Source organism: Poecilia formosa, unplaced genomic scaffold (genome assembly GCF_000485575.1).
Source record: "Poecilia formosa unplaced genomic scaffold, Poecilia_formosa-5.1.2 Scaffold43, whole genome shotgun sequence".
NCBI classification, from domain to species: Eukaryota; Metazoa; Chordata; class Actinopteri; order Cyprinodontiformes; family Poeciliidae; genus Poecilia; species Poecilia formosa.
Window position 1 is genome coordinate 2905823 of NW_006799982.1, and position 10595 is coordinate 2916417.

Here is a 10595-nt window from a genome sequence, read left to right on the forward strand (position 1 = left end):
TACACAGTCTAAACAATCAGATGTAGTTGCTTCTCCACTGCTCTCTACAGTGAGACCTCTGACATATGCAGAGGTTGTTCGAGGTATTTCCTTTCAGTCACAATCAGAACTATTGTCGGATCTCGGGGAGTTGGATTCAGAAGATGTTTCATCTACTTTCCAAGCAGAGGAGCTGTCTAGCCCTCTAATTGAGGACGATTTGCTATCTGAGTTAAGCAGACATTCTCCTGAATCAATGGGATCTTGCAGTGACTTTAGGCTGGTGTCTTCAGATTCACCAATTCCTGATTTCAGATGTTCTCATGTTGAATACAGTGCAGAGTTTACAGGATGCAGGTCATTTACACCAGAATCTACATTGTCAGATTGGGAAGGCACTGACTTTTGTCTGGAAAGTATTTTTGAGGACAACAGACAAGAGTCCCCTCAGTCAGTTGTGTCAGACTTTGATCTGGACAATACTTGTATAAGCAGAACAATGTTTTCCTATTCGTGTTCCCCATCACTGACATATTCAGCCGTTTCTTTTACTTTTTCTTCACTGGTTAATTCTACCAAATGTCAGACATTGACAGTAGATTTTCATGACAACCAAATTGAGAAGCCAGGTTATCCCTTTCCTTACCAACATCCATTCGTCAACAATGCCGCATCTTCCTCAACTTTTCTTCCCTATGATAAGTATTATTCTTTTCAACAATCCCATTTAAAAAGCAACATTCTACTTATTTCAAAGTTACATGATCCCTTCTATAAGGGACCGTGCTCTCACTGTACCTCCGTGCCTCCCCAGTCTCTGTAATTTTTCATTGTTTATCTAAATGAATATAATCCTTTTCATCTTCTGAAATGCCCCCTATAAATTATTGCATCTTTTTAAAAAGTTTTTCATGCCGTTTTGTTTTTAGTGCCACTAATTTTCGTGTGCGCGGTTACCAATCTGTATGGAGAGGTATGTTGGTCTAAGCACATGTATCAATATAAATAGACAATCATTTGAGGAGTGTGCATTAAGTCCCATACAAGCCCACTCAATAGTATTTTCATGCTTTCATCTCTGACCACTTCTTTTTTTACCTGTTCTCAGCTAGCTGGCATGGTCATTTCTCTGCTTTTTTGCAACTCTTTCTTTCCTCGTTTTTTTAGATTTTCTGTGAAAATACTGAGTTCACTGGAATTAAGAGCAACCAATAACAACAAGCAAGTCAAAATACTGCAGCAAATGATAAAAATATAATAAAATAAACACTTGAATTTTGTAATATTTAGTAAAGTACTTCAAACTTTTTTTGTAAGGTACTGAACAATTTTTAGATTTTATTGTAGATTTTTGGAGGAAGACCAATCTTTTTCTTCAGATATTTTCATATTTTCAGACTTGATGAAAAACATCTACTTGTATTTTCAGATGCGTTTTCCTCAAAGTTGACAGTAAAAGTATAAAATATTTGTCTTGGATATTATATATGTGTATTTCCTAATAAAAATACAAATAGTTTGCAGGAGCTAAACTCCTTAAGACAAACATTTTTACATATCACATAGTTGCTTAAAAAACTTCAAAATATTTCCTAAAATTCACAATATTTGTATGCTTAACTAAATGTTCCCAGCGTGCCAACTTCAAGTGTTTCTTTTAGTTTGGCTGTTTGGTATTTTGATTTTTTGATTGTTGTTGGTTATTTTTCATTCCAGCAAATAGAGCATTTTCAAGGAATACTCTGATTAGATTAGAAAGACCGCACTGGTAGTGTGATTTATGAACTTAGACCTGAAGTTGTGAATACATTTTCTGGGTTGAGTGCAAGCAAACTAGAGTTTTCAGAGGTTAGTGTGTGCCACAACACGTTTGAATGAGCTTGTGTGAAAATTAAATGGAGACACCTCAAATTACTCTTTATATACATAGGTATATGTTCTCAGATCCGCCTCACTGTGTGCTTGGATTGGTCACTATATGCTCATGTTGGTGGCACAAAAATAACTCCATTTTGGCATGTTTAATCTTTTATCCTATAATTTTTTAAGTCTCCAAATAAAATCACCAAAAGTTACCATGTCTGTTTTTGAAAATGAATTAATTTTCAAAAACGGATCAATGTTTCTTATATGAAACATTCTTATAAGAAACAAATCAATGTTTCTTATAAGAAACAAATCCTTCCCCAAATTTGATGCATGCAGTCGGATATTTATGAGGACAATGTGCAACTGGCTCCACCAGAGCTCTGACAGCATTACACAAAAAAAGTTGTGTCATTTAAATGTATTCCCCAAAACACAACCTAAGATGCCAATTTCTCCTCCGATAGCCAATACATGATGAGCACCATGGCTGAATTACGAATATAATCTCATGTTACTGTTTGCGTTTGTCACCGCCATTGTTTTCAATGATTTCTCGTGTGAACAAGCTTATTCAATTGTGAAGTAGTGGGAAATAGCAATACAGTAGGACAAAAGTCCTTTAAATTGGAAGTGAGACTAATATGAAGACTTATGTGAAAATAAGCATGTGAAACATTTACATATTAACTATTTTTTAATGTGTGGCAATTAATTCTTCAACACTAACCTCATAATAACATAAACCAGAAAAATTGTAGGAATTCTGTGATGGAGAGAGTCATGTGATCATTATCATTTCTTGCGAGTTATACTAATAGTCACGACTACTAATTGGTGGCAGCGACCACCAAGCCATGTAGTGGCCATCAGTAGCAACATGCTGCAGGTATTTCTCAGGTTGTAACAGTAATGATCAGCCTACTTTTCAATGTGAAGTCAGAACTCTTATGTTGACACAAGTTATTTCACTGACATCACTTGTTAGTGGTTGCTTTGGTTTGAAGTTGAATCACATGCCATCTGTAAAAGCAAGGGAGTGGTTTCCTCATGCTGGCTTTGATGTACATGGTCAAGCAAAAAAAAAAGACTGAGTGAAAAACCGTCCTTGTGTGGAGAGTGCCTGAATCTAGAGTGCTTATTAGGACAACCTCTCCCTCAAGATTTCTCCTCAAAGGAAATCCATGTTCAAAGACAACAGAAAGATCCCTTGTTGTTGGTAAGAAAGCACAAGCACTTGTTTGTTCATGAGTGCAGTGTTGGTTTCAAAATTTTTAAATTAATGTGGCGCTATAAAAAGTCATACTGTTGATGCTTCTTGGGCATTTAACAAGTAAAGGCTTTATTGTCGCATGTTTGCTTTTCAAGCATTGAGACGATTCTTCAATGTAGCAAAACTAATCTAAATCCCTACGACCCCATAATAATTGAGATGAGCTTGTTTTTTTTTTCATTCTATTCTTTCTTAACTGCAGTAAGGGTTGTAAGTGGCAACAGGTGGAAGCATGTGTTGAGTGACACTCGCTCTTGACTGAAATGTGTATGTTTACATTATATTTAAACTATATATCCACACAGTATTGTCTAGGCATACCTCTCCACTGACACAAATGATAACTGCCTTACTCTTTCTATCTGATCTCAAAAAGGATCTTTCCTCAAGACACAAAAAATAAAAAATTGTGTATTAATTATTCTGGTTTCACATAATGCAATTTGGGTAAAATGTGTTTGTGTGTTAGTGAAGGGGTATAAAGCTCTGCTGAGAAGGAGCTGCTGTTCTGTCTTTCAGGAAAGTTTAAGAACCTCAACAGACAATCCTGATGCTATAAAAACCGTTTTATCATTGCACATGTTTTGCTTCTTGGAAACAACTATATTTAAAAGTTATATGAAAGTTATATAAACTCATCATCCCCTTCACTGCTAGTCATTCTAATTTTAATATAAATTTATTTGTGCCCTTCTGTAATGTGGAAAACTATGGTATTATGCAACCTTTTATAGAGTCTGCTTAAACTACTGTGTGACCATCTATCACACTAGAACAGATGTCTCCAATCTGACAAAAAAATGCTGTAAGAAAAGCCCTCCTGTTCAAAGGTATAATCTTAATACTCATGCATGTTGGGCTACAAATAAATTTTTAACAGGCTTAACTCTTGCGCTTTCAACTACAAAAACCATTTTGGCTTGAGTGTTGCTTCCCAAAGGCACTTCAAAAAGTATTTATGCATTTTTTTCCCCCCCGTTCCATTGTATTATTTCTTTCAGGTATCATCTTCAACTTTCAAGACAGATATTGCTCAAGCCCCAAAACACAACAATGTTGATATGGGACAAATTCAGGGCATGCAAGCAGAGACACTTTTGTTGACACATGATTCAAACACAGCAATGACAACATCTCACGATGAACCTGTGTGGGACGTAGTGAACACTGAATATGACATTACATCGACCAGCCAAAGTAGCTTTCCACAGGGAAAATATGAATATAATGAGTCAGACTCTGAGACTCTAGAATCACAAGAAAACTGTGATTCTGTACTTACCGTCAAGTCCTCAAACTCTAGCCCAACATCACAGAAATGTGGATCTCCTCAACTTGATCAGATGTTTTCTGATTTGAAGGAAATGAAACTGAAGTTATCACCAGAAAAACTTGATTCATATGCATCTGAGTCCTCTGATAGCAGCCCCGAGGAGAAAGAAGCTTACACATATGCAGAACTTTCACCTGAAGAGGAATACCCTACTGAAAATATAAATAAAGTCGGTGTGTTTCCTGTTCCACAGCTTACAGAAGGTATTGCAAATGTAGGACAATGTCTTGATACAAAACATGCATCTGAGTCAGACTCTGACATTCATCAAGAATCGAATTCATCACCAACTGAAGCTCCATCAATCCCTGAAGTCCATCAAAAATTTGGTGAGGAAACTCAACAACAAAGCTTTGGACACTTCCAGTCTTGCCAAAGTATTCAGAGTCATACTGAAACATTTTCTTCTTCGAGAGACACACTTGAGAAAAATCTGAATGAGTTCAACAGGAAAAACCTCATGACAAACACCTATTCAAATTGCGAAGGACAATGCCTACCTTCACAGTCTTTAGAGTCGAGGGGCACAACAGAAGAAGCCTCTGCCGAGACTAACCAAGATCAGCGTTTATGGGAGGGAACCTCCACTAAAGCCATATCTACCCAGCCTGTGTCTGATTTTACTCCTGACATAGCTACAGCTTCGAGACATTTCAGCTTTGATGAGCTGATACCTTACCCCTCTTCCAGGAGTGTAGAAAAACTTTCTGATGAATATTTTGCCCCTGAATCTCCTATATTCAAACTCAAAACTGAAACTTCCTCATCAGGGTCTGATGAGGAGTACACCAACCCACTAGAAGCTGCAGAGATCTCCTCTGCTTCGGGGACCTATGCCAGGACCCCTCTCAGAATTGCTGATGGGACACAGTGCAGAATGGACAGTCCAAACCTGGAATACTCTGACATGGAGTCTTTTTTCGACTGCAAACAAGTAGTGTCGGATTTGTCAGAGAATGAATTTGATGCGCCTGAGACAGCTGTTAGTGCAGGTCCAGCTCAGCATCAGTTCGACACAGGGACACAGGAAAAAGCAAAGCAAAAAATGCTCCCGTCTTCTGGAAGTGAAGATTATGAAGACGCTCTTTTGGTTCATGAGTCGTACAATCAGGAACTTGAAGAGAGCAGAGAATCACTACATCACTCAGAGACATCAGATGAAGAATTCTCTCTGTGCAAAACTTCTCTACCTTCTGGAACTTACTGTACTGATAAGTCTCTGCAAAGGGTAAGACGAGCGTAAAAAAAATCATCCGAGTATTGTGTTTTTTTTTTGTTTTGTTTTTTTATGCCAGAGCCGAGTAATAATGTTAATTAGATTTGCCTCATGAAGAAATGACCGCTAACCCTCTGGCTGGAAAATTTTAATCTACATTTCGCTATGAACCACATTTATTTTATTTCCAATTTAACAAACCCTAACTCAGCATGTGTCACTGCAGCTTTACTTAGCAATGTCACCTGGTGATGATTTGTTCTTTCAAAATTTCAAGCATGACATTTTTCCAAATGTTTTTTTTTTTTTTTTTTTCCCCAAGTGCTATGTTATATCTTCCAGTGTAACATCCAACACACTGGAAAGTGCATTATTCCACTCCGCTCCCGGCTTGCTTTGCTACAAACAAAATCTTTATGTAGGGGGAGTAAATGAATTGATTCTGAACAGATTTGTATTGCTTGGTCAGGAGGTCTCTGCAGAATTTGGATCAATATCAGAAAGTTCAGATGAGGAGTTTCTGACCACCAGAATAATACGAAGGAGAATTTTCATCAAGGTATCCTATTAGGCATGGCTGATGATGCGCTGATTTGGCATGGAAACCTTGACTTTACTGTCTTTTTCTACCAAATAAAATGAATGAACATGTGTGTTTCAGGACTTTAACTTCCACTTTGTTTGCACAGATGGCTGAAGGTCTTGGAGGTGTTTTATTCTGCTGTGAGCACGTCTTTGCCGATTTCCTTTGACGGAATAACCCTTAATGTTTTGTTGCCGTTTCCCTAATTTCCCAAACTTTTCTTATGAACCTGAAATGCAAGTACTACGTTTCTGCCCCATGTGTTGCCAAGTGCGGTGATAAACACACAAACTCGTTCTGAACCAAACTGCCCTTTCTGATTGACAATTGTTCTGTTTCTCAAACAGGATGATGAACTAGCTCACCTCCCTGCTCAGTCCGTGACTGAAGAAAAGTACCGAGATGAAAATGGGCATTTAGTTGTCAAAAGGGTAAAGTTGGTTTTCATTTGCTCTAATTTCTGTTGCTTTCTTTTAACCTTTAAACCCACTACTGGGTTTTGTGCAGCTGTTTCAATGTGTAGTGTTGATTAGATGTCATCCTGTCGCTTTTTTTGACATGCAAACAATTTTCTCACTCAGGTTACACGAAAAGTAATCCGCAAGTGTGCTTCTGTGGATGGTGAAGAGATACCGTCAGAAGGAGCTTCTCAGGACTCTTTGACTGGAGCAGACGAAGACGGTTACTCCAGGACGGCAAAGCGGACCGTACTAAAAAGTGTTGGAGACCACACAGAGGTGCATGTACTCTCAATATCTATAACGTACCCTGAAAATGTATTTTTCCCCTTTTAGATTTCTTGTTTATTTGAATTGTTTTCACATTTAAATATGTCTGAACTTAAACTAACTTTGCCCCATGAGAGAGGGAAGTTACTTGTTCAAATGAGGAGCAGTTTATTTTGGCAAGTTTTTTGTCTTTAATAAATGAAATTAGAATTTTAAAACGCTGGTTTTGTGTAGTAATGTTATCTTTGTCATATATGGAAATTTGTTTGATGATGTGAAACATTTAAGTGTGACAAAAAAAACAATGGGATAAATATGTAAAGGGTCAAATATTTTTTTCTCAGCACTGTATGCAATAATTATAATAATATGACATTTACATTGTTTGCAAAAGATTGTAAATATACTGATAATATTTTATGCCCACCTAGGTCACATTTTTAAAAAGTGAAGGCTTCCTGTCATCCAGGCAAGAAGAAATTGTTTCAGAAGAGAAAACTGTGGTTGAGGGGGAACGGACAGCAACTTCCCAGGGAGATCCATCTTCGGCCTCAAAGCTCCCATCAGCTCAAAATTATTCCAAACAGGTTTGTAAAAAAAACTTCTTGATGTTCCCGAAATTAGATCTTGCAAACTATATTGATCTGTGATGGAATAGCAACCTTGCCAAGTTACACCGGTCTTGTTTATTAGGCCCTGTGCAATCCTGAACAAATAGGTGGCTTTTAGCAATGGATGGTTAAAAAGAACAAATATGAAAAAATGAGAAATTCTTAAGCTTAACTTGAAAACACAATCAGAAAACACTGAGCTCCCTCCTGTAGAAGAGAGATTGCCCAATGTTCATTTTAAGTGATTTACCATTTTGAGTGATTTGGCTTTTGCAGAACTTTGTTCTCAATTTTTCTGTTGTTTCGGCCTGAACTATGTCATAAAATATCTTAACAAAAGCATGTAAAACTATTTTGAGCTAATCTCCTCTCAGCAGTTATTAATTATTGGTAGTAGGAGCAGATACAGTAGAGGCAAAGTCACACACTCATGCTGTAACTGATATAGCTGATACTGATATATCAAGCAGTTGCAGATATAATCAAATCCACATTGTTTTATTACAGAAGAAGGATTGGAAACTGAAAAGCATTAGACAGAAAAACATTTCCATTTCTCTGGTTCTTTCAATTTTATCTTTAAACACCTCACTGATCCTGAAAATACCTAAATTTGAGTGTTCTTCCCACTGTAATAATTAAATGTAGCTGTTAGCACTTATGTTTAACATCTTCTTATTCTGTCGTAAGGGCCCACATGCGTAAAGGTTCAACCCACAAAACGGTGGTGGAAGGATCCGTGCAGCACGAAGACGTCCTCATTTCGCAATTGGAGGACCCAGGAGAAGATCAGTTGCCTGTGATCAATAGTAGCAACTCCACCAGGTTTTTAGCTGCTGCCATGAAAATGAGGACAAAAGACAAAACAGAGGTGGAAGAGCAACTGAATGACTAACTCTCCCCCCAGATCCCCAGCTCTGTCCACGCTAAAGTCCCTGCTAATCCTATGCATTAGCCACATGCAATCCCAGTGTGCACCTCAGAGACACCACAGTCTTCCCATTTCAGTCCTGGAAGATGAATTTTTGTTTTCCAAATTTTTTTTTCTCTTTTTTTTCACGTTATCAAACCATGATTTTTTTTTTATTTTTTTTACATTATTTTCTGAAGTTGCTTTGCCTTTTTATGACCAAAGAAAGCCTTCTGTTGTTTCCTTATTGAATTATTCTTAATGTCTGGGTTGTTGTAGTTTTGCTTTAAACACATGGAAGAGCAACAGGAAAACAGACGATAAAAACAGAGGAATACAGTCCAAGGTAAAGAACAACTTACCTTAAAATAAATTCAGCTACCGATGTCTTCGTAGGGGTTCAGAATTAAACAAAATATATATATATATATATAATTTACATCACTCTGGTCCTAACATGCTTCTTTCACCAACAGCTCGAGTCCTTTTCATTTTTTTTTTCCTTGACTCAGGTGGTCAGGATGTCACAAACAGAAAAACGGACTGTGCTGACAACAAAATGTAACTGCTGCTGTTGTGTTTCGTGTAGACTATGTGTACTCTCGTCTTTAGTAGCCAGAAACATATATTATCTATTATATGAAAATAGCTGACATCTGTAGCCTAGGAATTAATAATCACTCACGTGAAGTAAAACTGGCATGGCTAATCAACACGTGTCAGTGAGATCCCGGCTTTGACTGCTTTTGCCGCTCTGTGGATTGTCTTTCAGACTTCTTTTCCTTTCCTCAGTGTGTCTTTTTGTGTGTAATTACATTTGTTCCTCGGCTTTCTGATCTTGACTCATGAGCTATGGATGATGAATGTGTGCCGATCAAGCTGCAGCAGTGGTGACTGGTTTCACTAGAGTTTTGCAAGCATCACCACTTCAAAAGCTATTTAAATTTCAGGTATCCATCAGGAAAAGAGAAACATTCACACGTTTCTGTGGAGCATAACCAGGTATTTGCAGAACCATTTAATGTAAAAAGCTTTATTAGCTCTTTTTTTTTTGTCTTTTTCATTGAGAAAATATTTAATTGAGTGGATGAGTGTGTGCTTGTTTATTTTACATAAATCGCTTTTGCACTCCTGAATGTCAGGTGGGAACCCCTCCACGCTTTTTGTGCACAGACCATAAGGGAACAGGAAATGGGCAGTTTCGTTGCAGAGGGTCGCGGGTTGTGGAGGACGATGAGATAACACAAGATAGCTGAACGGTGTCACTGTGCTTATCTGGGACATGTATATCACTCTCACTGTTTACGTTGTGATTTAAAGAAAACATGCAAAATAGTGGAAGTTCACTGTGACAGGTTTGCTTTTAGTTTACTGAAACAGCATTGTTTTTTGATGACAGTTATGTGCATATACAGCTCATAATTATATAATTATCTACAAGGGCATGAATTATTGTATTAAATTTCAAACGGACTAAAAGTAAATGGCTGCAGTGTATCTATGACTGGTAGAAAATAAAAACCTACAACCACATGGTGTTGGAACTCGACCATACATCTTTGCACAATCTCTCTAATTTGCCCAGAGTCCTGATACAATCTTCTCTTCACTTCACCCCACAGCTTTTCTGTAGGCTTGAGGAGAAGGTCGGCTCTGTGAAGAAAAAGTGTGAAATGTTGCTGCACGGTTTGACAGGAAAAAGAATAGCGCTATCTGCTGGACAGACGTAATAATTTAAAAATTGGTACAAAATAGCCCTGAAAGAAATCCTAACTGAAAATGATGTGTTTTAGTACCTTCAGAAACTGAGACCAGAGTTTACATAATAAATATCATCTGGCAAATTCAAGCAGTATACATTTAACATTGTCAAAATGGGTTGAAAATTACATATTAAATGGCACAAATGAACCAAAGTTCTCTTAAGTTTTAACATGGTAAAGACTGAATTACAGATGTTTTAGTTATAGAAGGTAACTATAACTTTACTTCTGCGATTTTTCCCCCCTCAAAGCAAATGTGCTTAAAATAAATGGATAAAATTAAAAATAATAATAATAAAAAATCACAGTGAGATAATGCAGTTACTCTATCTG

General features: G+C 37.3%; 1 protein-coding gene across 4 annotated transcripts; it reads left to right on the top strand.

Moving 5' to 3' along the window:
- The first annotated feature begins 2147 nt into the window (after positions 1–2147).
- Positions 2148–10030, top strand: LOC107836185 (serine-rich adhesin for platelets-like). Of its 4 annotated transcripts, none has more exons than XM_016671235.1 (7): positions 2148–3923; positions 4120–5679; positions 6137–6226; positions 6598–6681; positions 6832–6987; positions 7410–7565; positions 8280–10030. In XM_016671235.1, exons 2-7 carry the CDS (start codon positions 4180–4182, stop codon positions 8292–8294), a joined length of 2001 nt encoding a protein of 666 aa, XP_016526721.1. In that variant the 5' UTR covers positions 2148–3923; positions 4120–4179; the 3' UTR covers positions 8295–10030. The 4 variants fall into 4 exon arrangements, with proteins under 4 accessions (XP_016526721.1, XP_016526720.1, XP_016526719.1 ...); XM_016671234.1 differs by having other exon boundaries at positions 2148–3064; XM_016671233.1 differs by having other exon boundaries at positions 2148–5679.
- Positions 10031–10595: the final 565 nt, after the last annotated feature.

Excerpts from the sequence above, each read along its gene's own strand:
- LOC107836185 (XM_016671233.1), top strand. The coding sequence starts at position 4,180 with ATGGGACAAATTCAGGGCATGCAAGCAGAGACACTTTTGTTGACACAT. Across the intron at positions 6,227-6,597 it reads GAAGGAGAATTTTCATCAAG|GATGATGAACTAGCTCACCT; the intron begins GTATCCTATTAG and ends TTTCTCAAACAG. Across the intron at positions 6,682-6,831 it reads GGCATTTAGTTGTCAAAAGG|GTTACACGAAAAGTAATCCG; the intron begins GTAAAGTTGGTT and ends TTTCTCACTCAG.